At 45.2% G+C, this 20,325-nt stretch overlaps 2 protein-coding genes across 3 annotated transcripts in view; both read left to right on the top strand.

Moving 5' to 3' along the window:
* Window positions 1–68: 68 nt before the first annotated feature.
* Window positions 69–8,266, top strand: cflara (CASP8 and FADD-like apoptosis regulator a). 2 transcript variants are annotated; one of them, XM_036544708.1, is made up of 10 exons: window positions 69–111; window positions 1,323–1,704; window positions 2,232–2,337; window positions 3,177–3,312; window positions 3,840–3,910; window positions 4,091–4,157; window positions 4,291–4,343; window positions 5,991–6,069; window positions 6,519–7,050; window positions 7,771–8,266. In XM_036544708.1, the coding sequence occupies exons 2-10, from the start codon at window positions 1,415–1,417 to the stop codon at window positions 7,895–7,897; spliced, it is 1,461 nt and encodes a 486-aa protein (XP_036400601.1). In that variant the 5' UTR covers window positions 69–111; window positions 1,323–1,414; the 3' UTR covers window positions 7,898–8,266. The 2 variants fall into 2 exon arrangements, with proteins under 2 accessions (XP_036400601.1, XP_036400602.1); XM_036544709.1 differs by lacking the exon at window positions 69–111 and adding an exon at window positions 1,120–1,194.
* A 6,182-nt stretch (window positions 8,267–14,448) lies between these two features.
* Window positions 14,449–20,325, top strand: part of LOC118788689 (disco-interacting protein 2 homolog A-like) — a 60,730-nt gene continuing 54,853 nt past the window's right edge. The window contains exon 1 of the mRNA XM_036544694.1: window positions 14,449–14,554. Within this exon, the coding sequence (XP_036400587.1) occupies window positions 14,449–14,554 (106 nt within the window). The remainder of the gene's footprint in view (window positions 14,555–20,325) is intronic.

Raw genomic sequence — 20,325 nt, 5'->3', positions numbered from 1 at the left:
GCTTGAGTTCCGATCGGGTTAAGGACACGCCCACAAACACACGCACTTAGGCGCAAAAACATCTCATACTTTCAGTTTTGCTATTATTCGTGGCCATCCTGAGCCCATATGGTATGTTTCAATACTTACTAATACTAACGTAGCTAAATATATACACAGATCTACTTATAGCGAGTTTCAGACTCGATTTGACACGTACCCTGCTGATATTTACCATTAGAAACAGTTTCGTTTCCGCAGTTGCGCAGCTGGCAAAGTTTAGCTCGCTTGTTTGGATAGCGTTGCAAAATGCTACGCGATGGTTCGATGATTATCGTAATTTTACGGTATTTCAACGTCGTTTTAACGCTCCTCGAAAGCGCACATTATCGTTTACACAGGGTTAAATATATGGGAGGTAGTAACAAAGCACGCCAGAAGCCGAACATGCTTGCATTACGCCAGTCTTCTCTGAGTTTAAATAGACAACTTTATACCGGATTTTAAATGTATTTCCGTAAGCAAATGACATGGTTTAGTAACTACGTCATCTTGGGAAATATCCACCGTAATGCGAGACAATACACTCTTTGATACCTTAATTTAGACGACTGCAGCTGGCTGGATCTCTCCATGCTTTCTCTAAACTTACAAACGTCCGTTGTTGCCTTTAGACCAGGCAGCCTGGATCTACGTGTTGTAAGCTTTCTATATAATTGTACGCTTCATCGTGTAGGAATAATTTATCGGTAATAACTTACATTTACATTATATTTACATAATTGCAGACGCTTTTGTCTAACCATGGCTGAGCAGTATATGCGGCTCAACTCTTGTTCATATGATGTAGGTTATAGTAGCTAATAGTCTGCTTAAGTGTAATATTATAAAACTATCGCTTTGGTGTCTACCCGTACATACAGTAGTACACATTTTAAAAATTGCATAGGCGTATTTAGTTTTTAATGTTTTGAGAGTCCTCGGTGAGTAAACTGATCTTGAACTGGCGCTGGGGGGGGGGGGGGGGGGGGGGGGGTGCTTGGTTTAAGCAGAGGACAAGCAGGCGGAACCTGCGCACAGCGAAGCTGCTCTTTACAAGATTATTTATTTGCCGTTCCTTATATTGTTTTTCCCAGTTATGCGTAATAATTTACAACGTAATTTACATTGGATTACCAAGTAGTGGATTACCACATACTAGAAAGGGCTGTTAAGGTATCTTGTTCATTTATCATATGCATGTATTGGTTCTCCTGATGTTGACTTTTTGCTTTGGGTTTCACATTGTATTTCAAATAGTTACATATAATATAAAAATAATGAGAATTTTATGATTGGAGCAGACTCTAGGACCAGTCCGAAGACACAAAATGGAGTACAAGTCAATATACTCTTCCCGAATCTGAAGCCTGTTGAAGAGGAGAGGAACTTTTCAATGGCTGATGGTCAGTTATCTCAGACTATCAATGACATCGCGGAGGATCTGAGCTCGGAGGACTGCAAGAGGCTGGTGTACCTGTGCAGCGACCTGCACGGGGACAGGTGTGTGGAGGACGTGCGCGGGATGCTGAGGGCTCTGCTGAGCAGCGGCGACCTGGATCACGTGATTCTGCTGGAGCTGATGCTGCGAATCAAGCGCTACGACATTCTGAAGAGAGTCCTGCGCACCGATAAACGCCAAGCCGAAGGGATTCTGCAAAACGGATGCGTAGTGTCAGAATACAGGTGAATGACTCTTTTTTCTATTGTCTTTATCATTGAGGAACCCTGCTTGCACATAGTCACGCAGCGATCTGATGGAGAATCTGTCATCCCTCACAACAGCGCACGTGGGTTAATGGATTTGCATGGTTCTGAATAGTCCTGATGCAGAAATCCAGGAAGCTTTGTCACTGAGAACTGGAGTTAGAAGTTAAACTGGTACAGATAAGTCGATAGTTAACTGAACCAAGTGGTAAAGTGGGAAACAAAATCTTCAACACTGAGAATTTCCAGACCCAGTGTCAGGAATGACTAAATTAACCAACCTCACAAACAGCTTTAATAGAGGTATATTACCCAACCCCATATCCTAAGCATTTTTAATATCAGTAAACTAGCTAAGCCTACAAAACAGCCTAATCTACAAAACAGTCTTAAGCTCTTAAGATTCTTGAGTCTGACAGCAGGGCTTTTAAAACGGAGAGCATTTTTATTCAATAGCCGTTGCAGATATATTTTCAGTGTGTAAATGTACATTCTCACTGTTTCAGAGTGCTGATGGCTGACCTCAGTGAGGACATGGGGAAGGAAGACCTGCAGTCCTTGATCTTCCTGCTGAGTGACACCCTCCCGAGGGGCAGGCTGGAGAAAGCTACGGTGAGAGGCCTCCCACACTGAAGCGGTTAAAAACAGTCAGGATGTGAGCATGTAGCACACTGTCTGCTCAGATCCGTTAAGTGGACTTTTCATAAGATTAGATAAAACTTCTGAGCATAAATTAACTTTGAAATGGGAAAAATAAAGTTTCCTTGCTGTGGCTGTTCTGTGTTCTAAACGGGTTGGAACTTGCAATGTCCAGTATGCAGCTGTGTCCAGATGAAGTACTGTAGTTCTTCCCATGTTTGATAAATAAATAGGTTTCAGATGTACTGACATTCGTGCCTTGGTTGGTTTCCTGTCCTAATTATAACTTGTGTGAGAAACTTTTTCAGTATAGGCCCCTTCTTTTCCTCTCATTTTGTTTGATGTTGTTTTGCATTCTAAAAAAATGCTGTTTTTCACTTCCAACACAAAAAGTCTTTCCTGTCAGCCCTTTTCGAAGAATGTCTCTGTAAGACCTTTTTGTAACAGTTAACACATTTCCCTGTAAATCTTATTGCCATGGGGATCTGCCTTTTTAATTTTGTTTAGTAATGTGTGTTTTCATGTGATTTCAGTTTACTTGTGTTGTAGAAGAAAATGTGTAACTATTTGTACTCCAGCTGGAACAAGCTACATTTTATCATGTTGTGTAGGTTGTTTGTGTGTGTGGGGACACACCTGACATGCTACAGACCCATGGTTTATCCACAGCAAATTGTAGTGGGCCAAACCAATGGTCGCCTAAGCGATTAATAATTTTCTTATGATTGTCTGCATTTTCATCTCCTGAATAATGCAAGGGTTAAAATTGGAATGAATATTTCAGCATCACAGCTCTTCCTTGTGTGCCACAGAGTTTTCTGGATGTGGTGGTTGAGCTGGAGAAGTTGGAGCAGGTGTCCAGTGAGAAGGTGGACCTGATAGAACAGTATCTGTGGGCCATCCGCAGAGTAGACCTGGCCAAGAAGGTCCAACGCTACCAGAGCAAAGGTGAGGATTTAGGAGAGAGGGTGTGGTTCTGGCCCATGCTGGTGGCACTGATGGTTACAATTCTGAAAGTGCCAAAAAGAAAAAAGAAAATGAAGATATTTTCTCAAACTGAAATCAATATCTATCATCCAGCTAGTTTTTTCAGTGTTTTTTACAATATTGTTTTTATGGTAATAAGTGTAGAGATCCTGAAATAACTAAGACTGTATATTTGAGATGTGGTGATGTCATAGCTTGTGTGAGGTATGGGCTAACCAATGGAAGACATCCAGAGGCCAGTGCTGAAAATGGACATGCTTTTTGCTTTTACACTGGTGAGAGAGTGGTGACTTCAGCTGGAAACTCAGGGAAATTTCTTGGTAGGAAGTCTGGGGGATGTGGAGTACCTAAAGAATGTGTGAGACTTTCCACCGCAACCCCTCCACACAGACGATAAGGTGTTAAAACAGGAAGTGGTGATGATGGGGTTTCAGCTGAGAGGTGGGTGGGTTCCTCTCAGAATGTGACGGACTCTGTCTCATTCACAGGAAAAGGCTCTCAGCCAGGTACCAGCGTCCCCAGACCAATGGAAAAAAAGCAGTGTCTGCCGAAGATTCAGGTGAGCCACTGAGTGTACCAACCTCTGCACAGTGCAGGTGCCCCTTTCCAAGGCAGAGTGGTGAGTGCCAGTCACTGGACACTTCCTGAAATGCAGAGTCCCAGCAGGGCCTGCAGCGTCACCCTGTACGCTCTGCTGTGTGAGTGCTCAGCCAGCCCTGCACTCTCCTCTGTCCCGCAGCCCCGAACAACACTGCTGCCCACCCCCGTGTCACGCACCGGCTCGCATCACCGGCCCAAACCCCAGGGTAAGCTTTCTGTTGTCCTCTATTAACCATTGTGTTCATGTGATTAATACACATGCACGTCCTGGTTTTATGTATGTGTAAGGATGTACCCTTTTCCTTTGTTCTGTCATTGAACTGCTGTTGTTCATTTCAGCTCCAGAGAACTTGAAGCTTGCGGTTCCTGAAACAGGAAGACAGTGCTGTCAGGTGAAACACACACCTGTTTTCCATTCTGTCTGCTTTACAGTGTAATCTGAGCCGTGCCCTCGCTGGCTTCACCACGCCCGTACAGCAGCCTTTAACCCTTTCATTGCTCTCCCTGGATCAGGGCTGCTCATATTCTGGCATTGGCATGTCACTCCTTACCTCAAACCAGCCATCACTTCCCATTAGCTCTGAGCATCAGATTATTCTGAAATCACAGATGAAGATTCAAAATGCCCAGCCAGAACTTCATTATATCAGGGAACTAATTTAACTAAGTCTTTGTAGTTGTCTTTCCTGTCAGAATCTTAGCCCTTATTGGACCCTCTAAAAGCCTGTATGTGTCACCTCAGATGCATTAATGAAACATTTCAGACCTGCCCTGTTTTTCCTCACCGTTTCATGTTGCTTGGACGGAAGCACCTTTTCTCCTCCTGTATCCTGCCCTGCAGAGTTAACCCAGCACCTCCACTGGCATACTCTCTCTAATTCCCATGCCTTTAGTGAGTTCTGCCAAGTTTACAGAGATCATCGAATCCTGTTCTTAACCCTGTCAGCACCCAGGGCGAGCAGTACATTCATTTAGCCATTATGCTCGCAGTAACCTGAATCAGTGCAAAGACCCACTTTCGTATTTTGACTTTGAACCCAATAAAAATCAGGGTTTTGTCTGTGCTCTAATACATTTTTTTCTTTGCAAATAATGGATTCAAGTGAGTCACGTAAAATCCAGTCTATGAATTATTCTCACAGACCGGCTGCGCATGCTGAAGTACTGGTCACGTTTGCATTTCCAGGGTACTGGGGTCCAGTGAGGGAGGCAGTGTTAATAAAAAGGAATGATTGCTTGTCTGTAAGGTGTGTCTGTTTGGGTTGCGATCCTTTGGTCACCATAAGGTCCTGTGTTTGAGTCCCTGTGAGACGAGCTCTGTGTAAGCAGACACAAAACTGGGCTTCTTTTCCAAAGGACTTCATCGGGAAACCCGGCTTTCATAGGCCAGCTGGAGCCGGACAGGAGGATGAGTGATAGCTGGTGCTGTTTCACCAAATATTTCAAGTCAAAACGCTAGCAACTGCAGTGCTGATTTATGTTTACATATTTAGAATAGAATAGAATAGAATACATCTTTTGAATTGAATATTAAAGCTTTTTGACTGGGATTTTGGAGGAGGCTCTGGTAAGCAGCTGCTGCAGGAGTCTGTGAGGCCGCTGTGGTTCTGTCTTGCAGGCGCGTCCTGAGTGAAACCCACGCTGTCCCCGCTTTCCCTGTCTAACCCTCTGATGGTGCTCTGCTTATTTGCAGTATCAGTGATGGTGCTGAACTGTGATGTATGTGGACATCTATGACCTCATTTGCTGTCATTACATATTAAAATGTTCTAGATAAGTTCCTACTTGAATGTAAACGTAAAATAAGAAACATGTTAGAAAGGAGATCACTAAATCACTCTGAGATGTCCGCCAGGTCTGATTCTTGTTTTTTGATTCTGGAGTTGACCCCGCCTTACCCCACTCTGAAGATCTTTCCCACGCTTCCCCACACTTCCCTTTGAGCATCTGCTGTTGGTGTGGGACCTGTTACCATGGCGATGGCCCCGATGCGTGATGCTGTTGCTGGTGGTTACAGCGCTGTGTACCGTATGCTGCAGGGCCCTGTGGAGGCGTACCCGATGCAGACGGAGCCCCGTGGTGTGTGTGTCATCATCGACTGCGTTGGCAGCGATGGAGGTGAGTCCTGCGGCAAGTAGCAGTGTGCAGGTAGCAGGTAGCAGTGTGCAGGTAGCAGGTAGCAGGTAGCAGTGTGCAGGTAGCAGTGTGGAGATAGCAGGTAGCAGGTAGCAGTGTGGCCGTGCAGGAGACACACCCATCTCAGCCTCCAGTTTAGGACTGAATACTGAGCTGCTGCTGGGACACTGTGTAAAACCCCCTGCGTGAAAACTCAGCCCAGTAATCAGCAGCAACGCAAACAATGCTGATCAGCCTGGTCTGAACGCAGATTTCATACATTATCGTCGTATCAGTGTGTTGTATCAGTGTGTTGTATCAGTGTGTTGTTTTGGTGTGTTGTTTTGGTGTGTTGTTTTGGTGTGTTGTATCAGTGTGTTGTATCGGTGTGTTGTTTCGGTGTGTTGTGTCTGTGTGGAGCAGTGGAGTGATGCGGTGTTCCGTCTGCGCAGACATGCTGGAGCAGACGTTCAGCCGGCTGCGTTTCAGCGTAACTCTGCGGAAGTGGCTGGGTGTGGTGGAGATGCAGTCTGTGCTGACGGAGGTGTCCTGCTGCAGCCAGCTGCAGAGAGGCGACGCCTTCGTGTGCTGCCTCCTGAGCCGGGCCCGCGGCGCCGAGCTGCTGGGCACCGAGCTGCTGGGCACCGAGACGCAGCTCCCCGGGCTCCGCCTCGACGCCCTGCGCCACCTCTTCACCCCGCAGGCCTGCCCCGCCCTGGCCGGCAAGCCCAAGCTCTTCTTTCTGCAGAGCTACAGCGTCGCTGACCTCCCGGGCCCCTGTGGCGTCAGGGACGAGGACCTGGAGACCGACGGCCCGGCCACCGCCTGCGTCGCCATGGAGACCGTCCCCACGGAGACCGTCCCCACGGACGCTGACGTCTTCTGGAGCCAGTGCAGGACAGAGGAGAGGCAGCTGGGCAGAGGGGGGCACCAGTCTGTGTACCTGCGAGCTCTGTGTGCTGCTCTGCTGAACGGCCACAAGAGGTCGCTGTTCTGCAACAGCTCCACTCTGTCCTCTTTCACACTCACTGCTTCTCTCCCTACACTCTCAGGCTGCTCTGTACTGATGAGAAGAGTTTTCACACACTTTGCTCCTAAAAACTCAAGCTCTTTACATCCCATTTGCTCAGCAGAGGCTCCTATACTCAGTCTTTACTGATTATCCATTTATACAGCAGGATATTTACCGAGGCAGTTTGGATTAAACACCTCACCCAAGGGTACTATAGCTATGGCTTGCTTAGGACCTGAACAGGGAAGCTTTGGTTTAAAAGCCCTGCACCTTACCGCTACACCACACTGCTGCTCCTTACCGCTACACCACACTGCTGCACCTTACCGCTACACCACACTGCTGCTCCTTACCGCTACACCACTGCTCCTCCTTACTGCTACACCACACTGCTGCTCCTTACCGCTACACCACACTGCTGCTCCTTACCGCTACACCACACTGCTGCACCTTACCGCTACACCACACTGCTGCTCCTTACCGCTACACCACTGCTGCTCCTTACCGCTACACCACACTGCTGCTCCTTACCGCTACACCACGCTGCTGCTCCTTACCGCTACACCACTGCTGTTCCTTACCGCTACACCACACTGCTGCTCCTTACCGCTACACCACACTGCTGCCTTGCTGATAATTTGTGTGAGGTTCTCTCAGAGAGCACCCCTGACGCCCCCGGTGTTGTGTTGCAGGAAGCGCCACCTTGTGGACGTCCACACCGAGGTGAACGGCGTGGTTTACGAGCACAACCAGAGGCAGCCGGGAGAGACGTACTCCATGCAGCTGAGGCACACACTGAGGAAGCTCCTGTTCCTGTGAGGCGGGAGAGCCTCTCACCCGGCCACAGCTCTGTGTCTCCACCCTCTGTATTTATTTTTATTATTATATTATTTTATTTATCCTCCATTTTACCATGAAGGCTAAGCAAACAGTAGCATTCACAGACCTGATAGTAGTCACATGGTTTGAATTGTTAGAACCACAGACTGTTTTTTACAGAGATATGAAGTGAAATGATACAATATTTTGCCATCTGATCTCAGTGCAGCTATGAGATAGGGCTCTGTAGGAATGAGGAGGAGCCCACTGACCCCAGGACTCAGCTGTGTTTCACACAGTCGGGGTGAAGAATGTTACTGATAGGTGATGGAAACAGGAGAGTGCACCTGCGAGCCCGTCTGTCTTGCAACATCCAATCCTTGTGTGTGTGTGTGTGTGTGTGTCTGTGTGTCTGTGTGTGTGTGTCTGTGTGTGTGTGTCTGTGTGTGTGTCTGTGTGTGTGTGTGTGTGTCTGTGTGTGTGTCTGTGTGTGTGTGTGTGTGTCTGTGTGTGTGTGTGTGTCTGTGTGTGTCTGTGTGTGTCTCTGTGTGTGTCTGTGTGTCTCTGTGTGTGTCTGTGTGTGTCTGTGTGTGTGTGTGTGTGTGTGTCTGTGTGTGTGTGTGTGTGTGTGTGTGTGTCTGTGTGTGTGTGTGTGTGTCTGTGTGTGTGTGTGTGTGTGTGTGTGTCTGTGTGTGTGTCTGTGTGTGTGTGTGTGTGTGTGTGTGTGTGTGTGTGTCTGTGTGTCTGTGTGTCTGTGTGTGTGTGTCTCAGGCAAGAGACAGTACTTTTCCCGAAATGGGGTTCACAAGACAAAATTACTTTGAAGCAATATTCCCCAAGTAATATCCAACCATACAAAATGAACAGAATGAGGAAAGAGTGTTAAAGTTCATTGATATGGTCTGTTCTTAATGTTAAGAATGATATTCATACCGTAACCGAACCTTTTCTCTTCTCCTTGATGTTTTGAATTAGGATTAACATGGTTTCATAAGATATAACTTTTCTGAAGATGGTATCTGTTATCACTATGAATTCAAGCAATGACCAGTGCTTTTAATTGCTTGATAATATAAACCTGATGTTGCTATCTTTAGGGTGGGCAATGTTAATATATTAGGACTATTTGCAGTGGCTGTGGATTTAGTTTTTATTTTATCTGGCCTTGAATATTTTACTGTTCACTGCCCAGCAGAATGCAGAGGGAGTGACACGGTGTGACACTAGCGTGGGCAGCTGTTCTGCTGTTCCACACATGCGTCATGACAATGTCTGGAATTTAAAATCCTCGCTACAGGAGGTCTGTCAATTCAGTCTGAGAGACTGAATTGTCAGTGCCCTCAGATTTGCCCAGTGGTGAACACATGCTGTTGGAGAAACTTCAGGAAGTACCTGCCTCTCCAGGTAGCAAAGCATTATGGGAAGACTTGCCAGAACCCAGCGACTTGGCTGGTCGTAGAGCGGCGAGCTCCAGTACGGCCTGTTCTGATGAAGCTGGGTGAAACACTACAGGGAAGAGGGAGGCGTCAGTCACTCTGAGTGGAACTTAAATGCATGAATTACAAGGAACCTGAATCACACATCAGACTGAAGCGTGTGGTTTTCTTAGAGTCCATCGTTAAGCTAACCAGTGAAAATCTCACTGGTCTCTGCTCCTGATAGCATTAGCATCACAGTGCACTCATAGACTGTACAGACCTATTGCTAGAATTTTTATCCATCACTTATCTTCAGGCTTTAAAATGCCCAAAAACTGATGTTTAATGTGATAAGCTAAGTAAAATAACCGCTGTTAATGTACTGGACTGTAAGCCTTTAATGTTTCATTCTAGTTTCACAAAAGTTCTCAGCATAGATATGACTTACATCATGGAAGGTTTGAAGCATAACTATTGAGGATTTTTAAAATATTCTTTCATGTCACAGGTGTTGTATGTTACTTGTTATGTATAAAGATTCAGATTAAGAGAAAACAGGCACATGAAATTTGAGTTTTTTTTTGAGAAATTTCAGTCCTGTTGTATTTGAAATGGCTCAGATATAATGAAAATTGTATATGTTGAAATATTTTGAAAATTGACTTTTACATTATGAGCAGTCCTTTACTTTAGCTCATATACTTTTACATAATAGGACCTGAACTGTGCTGAACAGGATATAGAAGAGTAAATTGTGGCCAGCTTGACACTGAGGTGAAGCCGTGCTCAGCTGTAACCCGGAGAACATCTGCTTTATGAATATGAGTATGGATTTCATTCTGCATCCATTGATGTTGGGTGAAGGGAAAATTGTGAGGATGGAGCTCCTCCTTCTCCTGCTAATGGAGGGAACATGTACAGCTAAATGTGTTTGTGGATTGTATCTGCAACATTTGAGATTCTTTGTGATTTGATTTAAGTTAGATTTAAAGAATATGCTTTGAAGAATTACTGTATATGCTGTGAATTGTTGTGTACAGTTATCACGGCCCTTGTGGGGGCCGCGTATAAGACTGCAATCCGTCGGCCTGTAAGTGGATTCTGCATGTAGGAGATTATTGTAATGATGAGAAAGGGCCACTCAGCCCAGCTGGTGAGTGTAACACAATTTTTTGTCTAAATTGTAAACAAAATGTGATTTAAATGCAAATTATGGAATCTCTTCTTATAAAGATTTGGAAAAAAGACAAACAATGTTGCAAAACCGGATGCCCTCATTCAGACTGTGCCTCCCAGTGCAAGCCATTAAGTATGGCTGAACAAGATTGAACAAGGTTACTTGTTAAATCGCCCTCTGCTGTTCAGATTTTGTAATTACAACTGAACAAAGTTCTTTTTGGATGTATTCTGTCGAGGTTAGTAGGATAATTACTAAAAACAGATTGCAGCTGATATTACAAACCATTTTTCATGTCTACAATGCATATTGTTGTGGTGATATATCGTTTCATGATATTTCATTACACTGCTACCAGTTAGGCTGGTTATTTTGTAGTGTGTTTAGCACTGTGTAAAGACTACTCTTGAGCACCCCTAAGGGCTGCTACAGTGATTCCTAGTAAGCTATCCCATGCATTATGAATGAATACTTCCTTGTGTGAAATGTGCTGTTAACCCATCTTCTCCTGCTCTTCTGTTCTGACAGAACTAATCATTTCTCTGCTATAAGAGTTGGTGTGTTGATGTCTCCATCGCTCATGTACTGAATACTGGCAGCACCTAACCCTCACCCTAACCCTAACCCCTAGCCCTAACCCTAACCCCTAGCCCTAACCCTCACCCCTAGCCCTAACCCTCACCCTAACCCTAACCCTCACCCTCACCCCTAGCCCTAACCCTAACCCCTAGCCCTAACCCTCACCCCTAGCCCTAACCCTCACCCTAACCTTCACCCTCACCCTCACCCTCACCCCTAGCCCTAACCCTAACCCCTAGCCCTAACCCTCACCCCTAGCCCTAACCCTCACCCTAACCTTCACCCTCACCCTCACCCTAACCCTCACCCCTAGCCCTAACCCTCACCCCTAGCCCTAACCCTCACCCTAACCCTAACCTTCACCCTCACCCTCACCCTAACCCTTAGCCCTAACCCTCACCCCTAGCCCTAACCCTCACCCCTAGCCCTAACCCTCACCCCTAGCCCTAGCCCTAACCCTCACCCCTAGCCCTAACCCTCACCCCTAGCCCTAACCCTCACCCCTAGCCCTAACCCTCACCCTAACCCTCCTCTGCTCCTCTTCTGTGGCATCTCTCTCCTTCATTTTCTGTAGTACCTACTCTAAATGTTTTCTGACAAAGGCATTAATATTTTGTTTTTTGACAGTTTGATGCAATGATATAGTTTATACAGGAATACATCTTATGTCTTATAGGATACATTCCGAGATGCAGAGTAAAGTACCTGGCCTGCAGTTTACTGGGTCTGTCGGTCCCCTTTCTTGTATTGGTATTACACTTCCTGGCCTCCAGTCGGGAGTTTCTCCAGATTACACACATTATTAATGATTTATAAATACTCTCTTCTAGCTCTCTAGGCTCTCTTGTACATATACCATCAGAACCTGATGACTTCATTTGTTTTAAGTTTTATGTCATAAAATGGACACAGGGCATTTCTTGCCATGCAGCTCAGCCCCGCCTTTAACAGGAGTCCTGGGCTCCTGATTGGCTGAAGGGAGGAGCCTGATACAGAGCAGGAAGTCCTACGATGAGCACCGTACTGTCAGCAGTCATTTTAATGTCAGTGAAGTAAGAAAAGTACCAGACTTGTCCACTAGATGGAGCTGTCATGTGTTGCAGCTTGTTCTCAATCGAGTGAAATTGTTGCTGTGCATTCCTGCAGTGGCTAATTTCACTGTTACATTATTTTTTATGCTTACTTTTCGCTATTGATTGTGTTTTCATAATTAATCTGCTTAGATAATACTGCATTCTTTATTGTTCTGTGGATAAAACTCACTTGAATATATATTTCCATTTGAGAACCTGTACGAGTCACACCCCCCAAACCTTCCCAGAACCGCCTGTATCTGATTGGTCATTTCTGCCACACGTATCTGGTTGTGTGAGCTGCATCAGTGGCGTTTCAGTGGATACTGAGCAGTGTGAGGGAGCAACAGCTACCTGCTGTATGATGATAAATTGTGTATCAGTACTTTCTCTCTCTCCCAAAATAAATAAAGTGCATGAAATTGTTCTGTTTGCTGACTTTGTTTTGGGGGAAATATCACACCTCCGAACCCTGTCTCATCCCTGGTGATTTGAAGCAGTCTGCAGATTTGTCTTTCAAATGACGTTTTAGAAAATTAAAAAAGTAAATTGCTTCCAGATTTAGCCTGGGTTACAGTTCAGCAGTCATACTGCAGTTACAGAGCGACTTCCAGCACAAAAGAACAGAAGTGTATCCATTAAAGCTGAATGAGAAACGCTGTCAGACCAGGCTAACAACACTCCCAGACGACTGAGTGTGAGCACAACACTATATAAAGAATAATATAGATAAAGGAAGCCAAATATACTATCATACATCACAATCACTAGATCACGGAATTGAAAACACATTGCGACAATAACGCGAAACAGCAAGTAACAAAAATACGAATGGCAGAACAAAATTCCCATGTTATTCTATTTTGTGCCGCTAGATGGAACCCAAGGACCACTGTAGTGCTGGGGCCGGTGACTTTACAGGAGAACTCGATCGTACGCAGACAATCAAGGTCATTAGTTACATTCATGAGTGTTTCATTGGCGTCATCATGGTACATGTGTCAAATGGATTATGATTTTGACAACGGTAGTAAATATTGCCAATATTGTTGAATTTTCTCAGAGCTCTCTGTCAGGAGAGATGTATCCAGGCCCGGCGCTGTAGGGATGCTTAGGGATCCCAGTGCACCCATAGTTGTCTCCTTATATCCCGATGTCTACTTAGTATTTATGACTTTGCACCCCTCTGTATTTTTTAAAGTGATTTATATAGTCTACAGTATGCATTAATCAATATGCTAGCAAGAAAAAGAGTCTAAGGAATTAACCGAAACAGAGGTTTATTCTCTCCATTTGCACTTACATAAGGATTTGAGTTCTTTGAAACTCAAAAGTATTTCCAGGTTATATATGTACCTCTTTTGTCATGCTTACAGAGAATGAACTGCAGTTACAGTAATAAGTAGCCCGCGCTGGGGTCTGCAGCTCGTGCTTTGCTCCTGTTTCAGCTGCGCGCCCCTTCACGCGACTCCCAGCAACTCCTTTCAATCACGAGCCACGCCTCGCGGACGCGCAGATTAATGACTCGTGATGGCACATTCCGAGCACGTGCTGGAGGGATGACGTGTTCAGTCTTGTGTGACCAGTCATACAAAGCACCGAACAATCAAAGAGATTAAATTGCCATGATCTTGCCATGCCGAGGCGGACTTCCTGTAATCACTGCAAGACAGGACAGGCTCCAGGTGGATGAGAACTGAAAGGGTTAATATGACCAGCTAAGGGGCTTAGGACATATAACCTATCAAGGGCTTACTTTTAAGAAACTTAAAATAAAACGTTACATTTTATTTATTTTATGGATTGTTTATTTTACATTGGGATCCTCTAATGAATGCATCACGTGCGCTCTGACGTGACAATAACAGATATTATGAAATACATGTACACTCAGAGTGTAATATTACCCGCACCGGTGCACAGGTAGGTGTGCGTTCCTGCCCCCCAGACACGCGCGATACGCTGTGAACGCGCACCTCTGGCAGCGCTGCTGCAGCTGGCTGCAATGGCGGCGCGCTGAGGCGGAGGAGAGATAACCAGGAGTGGATGAGTTTTATTCTTCATTTTTACAAAGGGTCAGCAGAGCACATTGCAGGGATACGGGGGGAACGCGTCTGCATGAGAGAAGCCTGAGTTACACGGGTGCGCTTCATGCCAAACACCATTTCCTTCATCGGAAACACGGGAGCGTCGGCAGGCAGTTTGCGGGATCGCCAGCGCCGGGAGCGCTCACCCCCCCGCGGCCGCTGACTCTGCGCAGCGCTTAAGCCAGCCGTGGACGGGTGCGGATCGATCCGAAGCACCATGGCTGAGCGGAATTCCGCGGGGTTACTGATGATGCTGGAGCCCATGACCCTGCCCGTGGAGGTGCGGGAGAAGCTGGCGGAGCTGGAGCTGGAGCTCTCCGAGGGTAAGCCTGAGCGTCTAACGGCAGCTGCTTCACGGCGAGTGGGAACAGACCAGCTGATCACACACCGGCACTCTCCAGGGCAATCGGAGAAACAAACCCTGTTACTTCTCTTTCGTAGAGGGACACCGGTAAAACCATTGTGGTTGGGATATGCGGACAGAAGACGTAGGAAGTTGGCATACGGCTGGCTACGCCGTTAGATGCAGTCGCTGGCTGCCTTTAAGTTGATCCATGCAACTCCCCCAAGCTTCACTGGGAAATACTTGCAGGGAATGGCCCTGAATGGTTGAGTTCGTTGGCGGTTATATTGCCAGTTCGCTCAGAACAGGTAAGGTAACTGCATTAAGAAAAAGCGCACCCTGATTTTGTCAATCTTGCAAAAACTTGGTGAGCACTAATGCGACAGTTTCTGGTTAATGGAAAGTTTTGCTACCTGGTTGAATGTGCACAGTCGTTTTGCTGACCTTGTAAAAGTTAATCTACATTTCTGTTATTGTTCAGATGAAAATGCAGTGATTATGGAATTTACAGTAAAATTATTTGCACAGGTGGTGGTGAAGTAATGCAAAGACCGTCCCCTTGACACCTACTTCATACAGAAGTATTTAAGAATTTAATGTATTGGGCCTATGTCATCAGAATTCATCAAAGACAATCCTTTTGGCTGGAGTGATTTTCCTACTATTGTTGTAAAACTTGGTACCGTTTCATTCCCAAGACGTCGACTGAGCGTCAATTCGACAGCGGTTTGACGTTAACCGCAAACATCAAATCCACTTTTGTCACTTAAATACCCTCTGTTATGTCAACTGACTTACAGTTTGTTTTAAAATCACTTGACAGAAAGTTTTAGAAGACTTCAAACAGATTTGCTTTTGGAATTTTTAGGCTTCCGCTGTTTCACAAAATTTGGCAAAACGTAGTTGCAGCAAATTAGGCACTGCAACTGACACTTGCAAATTAGTCGGTTGGAGAGGGGGCGCAAGGGGGCCAGAGTCTGACTGTTATAGGAAGCTGCCCCCATTGTGCAGGACAACTGTCATGGAGGCGAAGTGCATGTCTAACAAGCGCGTAAAAGAGAGCCGCCTGTGCCAGTTACATTAACCCAAGCGTCAGATGGTCCCCCTGGCAGTTAACTGCATATGTAGCTGTTATTACCTGTGGAGTTTACATAGTCAAACAAACTATTAAAACAATTAACCATAAGACAAAAAGGAGGAGTGAGTTTATGAGTGGTGGGGTTCCTTTTTTCTTCCAGCAGTTTGCTTTTGTGAGATTATTATGTTTAACATAATTTTATATATGTGTAATTTTATATATATTATTGTCATGGCATGTCCAGAAAGTTCTCCCAGGCAGGCTGGAAGATTTTGCTTGGAACATTAGGTGTGTCTGTGTGCAGTAGTGCTGTGTATTTTGACAGAGCAGGTTGACTGTTTTACATGTTGCAGTTTGTTTTGCATAGGGGGTCATGACACTATTTAGGGAAAGATAGTATGGAAACAGCCATTTGATCATAGAAGAGGTTTTTATAAACAATTTTAGAATTATATTTTCTGATATTCTAAGTAATCAACAAACAGCATATTTTCAAAAGTATGAAAGGGTACATAGATGTTATAACAGTCTTCATGTTACCATTATAATCAGTTACAAACAGGAAACGGGTATTGGCAAGTGATCCCATGATCCTTTGGGGCCTCATTAGCATTTTATTAGTTTAGGAAGCCAAGTGTTTGCCTTCATTGTGATTGTAGCAGAAAGCTCCAGCTTTTCTTCCATCACAATCCAGCAGACAGAAGCTGCAGAGTAAGGTTTTCATGCCTGCAGCCCAAACAGTCAGCAAAGGCAGCCATGAATGCAAGCTTCTTCCTTCTGAGTGAAGCATGGAGTGTAGCCCTCCAGTGTAACATCAGAGGTGACATGGAGCAATGCTGTCTTTCATAAGCTGTAAGAAGTGTTCTCATGTTTTGTAGAGAGGTAATTAGTTTGTAAATTATGAGTTGTATGAGCTTTATAATGCAGTCTTTAAAGGAGGCAATCCCAGCAGGCTTTGGTGGAAGCTGATGTCACTGTGACCCTGATACTGCAGTCAGTGTGGTGTCTGTCCCTGCCTCAGGCTGGTTTGCCACAAGGCTATTGGAAGCAGTACACCTTGTCTTTGGCAAGTCAGTGAGAAAGCAGGATGCTTATATAGTGATCCACCTAGCCACTTACATTGAACACAGATTGTCCAGGTCACCCAGCTTGTGAAATCTAGCTCTTCGTTCTCTGATCTCCACACTGAGGATGGTGCAGGAGTTTTTAACTCTCTGTTGTAACTCTACTCAAAATGAGGCAGTGAGCAGATGCTTTTAAAATGATGACGATGATAATATTTTACTTTTGGTAAAAATGTGAAGGTCTCCCTCAGCAGCTGAAGGAGGGATGTACATTATTACATTATAGTACAGCGTTGTAGTCATGCTTAACCCTTTACCTGTCTGCTGTGAGCAGGAGAGCCAGGTGCCAGCAGGCTTCCGAATGCAGCTGCATTACGCGTCTGCTGAGCCGCCCGGGGGCAGCAGTGTGAGGCTGCACCCCAGCCCGGTCCCTGGGGGTGCTCGCTAAATTGGGGCGCTTCTATTGCATGAGGAACCCACCTGGCAGAGACTGAGTGTGTGGGTGTTAGACCTGGATGCCAGAGTTTAGGGTTTTAGTAAATGCATTTTTTCAATACTCTCATCATCAAGACCATGATCTCCACAGCCCTTTCACATACCCTTCTTCAGAACAGAGCCGTGCTGATTTTAGCAATCATTTCATTTCAGACGCTGTTGGTACTCCATCCCGGCCCTTGCCTCTGTGCCTCTGTAATACTGTGAGAGGGAATAATGTTTAAAGCATCACAGCCTCCTACACAACTTTCCACACAGCTTTATTTGAAGTGTTCTTAATCCTGCATAAACTCAGCTTTTTGTAAAACATCGATTTTCTGAGAGTTAACTGTGAAGAAATAAAGTCCCAGATTGCTCTCTAACCTGCTCTCCGAGAATCCGGGCTGACCCCGCTGGTGTTTGTGAACTCTGGAAAAGCAGGATTGCAGTGGAACATTTTTCACTCTGAAGAGGCTACTAACGGAGGAGGTTTTTAGAGTTTTGTACATTTGCAGCCATTTGCTGGTATATTAGGTGTTGTAATGAGCTGGTGGTTCGTAATTAGCCTGTGGCCTGGTGAGGGACCTTATTATTCAAGAATATTCAACAGCAGGGGAAAGATTTGTGTTTGATTTGATTTTAATACCCATTGGAATAATTACAACTGCCTGTCATTCATGCTCTGTAGTGCATGAATATTCATAACTAAAGTCACAAAGACCATTACTGAAAGAAGTGACAGGATCTCTTCAGAAGGGACAGGAAGGGATGCATACACAGCAGTTCCTGATAAATGAGCTTTGCTAACAGGTCAGAGTTAATGAGCAGCAGCTTAAATTCACACCCTGTAATCGAGCTGACCAATGAGACCAGCCCCAGAGGTAGTCCTTAGAGCTCTAAAGGAGATTTGCTCCTGCTGCAGCTGTGATGTAAAGGACCGCATCACTGCATTATCCTGTTTAGCTGTGTGCTGGAGTGGCTGGAGTTGAAAATTTACCGTTTAAAGCTTAGTGGACATTTCCCTGCAGTCTTAATTTGACCCCATGTGGTGAAGGGATTTTTGCACACAAAACAAAGGGTATCAGCTGAGGTCCATCTTGACTGTCAGACTGTGTGTCTCTTTTCCTCTCTCTGTAAGGAACATCTGTGTATTATTTCTGCTGGGACTGGTAAGAATCATGTTTTCCCTGTGAGCCTGTTCTGCTGGAATCCTCTCTGCTGGGATGCAAACAGGAGGAGGAGTTTCAGCGCTGCAGTCACTAATAACCAGCTTCTTTCCCCTTCATTCTCCATGTCCAGTGTAGTGCTTTTCTTAGATGTGACATTTCTGAACAGATTTTGCTGAATTTGGGGTTAGCAGTAGTAGTTCATCATTAAAAAAAAAATAAAAATAAATAAAAGCAAGAACACAAAAATATGGATCTTATCACAGTGGACATGCAACAGGCAGCTAACCTTTGAGGATTGTTTGGTCACTGAGGCATGAAATTACTTTCCCAGAACTTTATTTTTTTCTGTAGTACGTGCTTTCAGGTCATGTTCTGCTTGGTAAACAATGAAATACATGGTTTTTTGGGGTGGGGTGGGGTGCAGATGATTCAGAGGTGTGCTGAAGTGAAAAGGGAGCGGTTCACATCAGGCCAAGGTCAAAGGTCACCTTTTTGGATATTTGGCTGTTATGTTGAACTGAAATGATAGCAGTTATATCCAGATGTATCTCATATTTCTATTCCTGTTTTCCTCCTAAAATGTTTGAAATATTTTGTGTTTTTACAGGCTGAGGCTGCTGCCAGAAACAATAATCAGTCCCTTGGCTTTTCCAGTTTGCACAGTTTGAATTTATTTCCATGGTTAGATGTAGAGCTGGGTGGGAAGGAATGCTGGTCATGTTTCTGCGGATTGCCTGAGAGAGAGAGGGCTCACAGTCACCTCTTTCACACTCTCACACACTGAGAGACACTCTCACACACTGAGAGAGAGAGGGCTCACAGTCACCTCTTTCACACTCTCACACACTGAGAGATACTCTCACACACTGAGAGATACTCTCACACACTGAGAGACACTCTCACACACTGAGAGACACTCTCACACACTGAGAGAGAGAGGGCTCACAGTCACCTCTTTCACACTCTCACACACTGAGAGATACTCTCACACACTGAGAGAGAGAGGGCTCACACACTGAGAGACACTCTCACACACTGAGAGATACTCTCACACACTGAGAGACACTCTCACACACCACAACCAATACAATTACAGTGAATACCTCTGTACAAACAGCACCATTACCGCAAATGTCAATATAACTGCAAACAGTTACCACTAATACTGCTGCCATCACTAACACTACCAACAGTAACACTAATACTGATGATGGAGGTGATGATAGTCATGTTTTATTGATAGCTGTAATGAACTTTGCTCTGCAGTCCCTGAGGAAAGAGATCATTTGGGTTTGGGTTCACCAGGAGATCGGTGGTCTCTGATTCACCCCCCCCTTACAGAACGTTTTCCTGCAGCCTTTCCTCACAGGAAGCCATGGCTGTGGCAGTGCGGAGGTGACCTACATCACGCAGTAATGAGGCTGGGGGCGGGGTGCTGAAGGAGGCCTGGTTTCTCAGGCTTCGGGGATCAGTGGTGGGGAGCGGAGCAGGAATAGCAGCCTAATGACATAGCTCTCAGCTCCATTTTTCTCTGTCTCTGGTGGGTTGGCGACAGGAATCCATGCTGAGGAGCTGTGTGTCTGACCTGCTTGTGAAATGGTACACATGTTCATGTCTTAGGAGCTCATTTCTCTCAGACTGCCCTTCCTTAACGCATTCATGTACTAATCCATGCAGAACTTTAAACACCAATAAAACGAGCTGTATTCAGTCAGTAGACTTTGACGTGGCTAAAATGTGGCAGACAGTTCAGTATCTGACCTGTGATTTGCTATGCAGACCTAATGGCTGTAACCTTTTCCAAATATCATCTCTGTGAGCTTTGGAGCCTATGATTAGGACCTCAGTTTTATCCTTATTTGATCTAATTATTGGACAGAATTTAATATCAGACCAGTCCATTAGGGAGCTAAAACTGGAATCCTCATCATGCTTCTCAAGCAGGTATATCTGAGTATCATCTGTG

The sequence above is a fragment of the Megalops cyprinoides genome, chromosome 14 (genome assembly GCF_013368585.1).
Source record: "Megalops cyprinoides isolate fMegCyp1 chromosome 14, fMegCyp1.pri, whole genome shotgun sequence".
Lineage (NCBI taxonomy): Eukaryota > Metazoa > Chordata > Actinopteri > Elopiformes > Megalopidae > Megalops > Megalops cyprinoides.
Note: the sequence above shows the minus strand (reverse complement) of the source record. Positions and strands in the feature narration are given on the sequence as shown.

Coding starts and splice junctions, on each gene's coding strand:
- cflara (XM_036544708.1), top strand. CDS start 1,415: ATGGCTGATGGTCAGTTATCTCAGACTATCAATGACATCGCGGAGGAT. Junction 3,313..3,839: donor CCAACGCTACCAGAGCAAAG/GTGAGGATTTAG, acceptor TCTCATTCACAG/GAAAAGGCTCTCAGCCAGGT. Junction 4,158..4,290: donor TCACCGGCCCAAACCCCAGG/GTAAGCTTTCTG, acceptor TGTTCATTTCAG/CTCCAGAGAACTTGAAGCTT.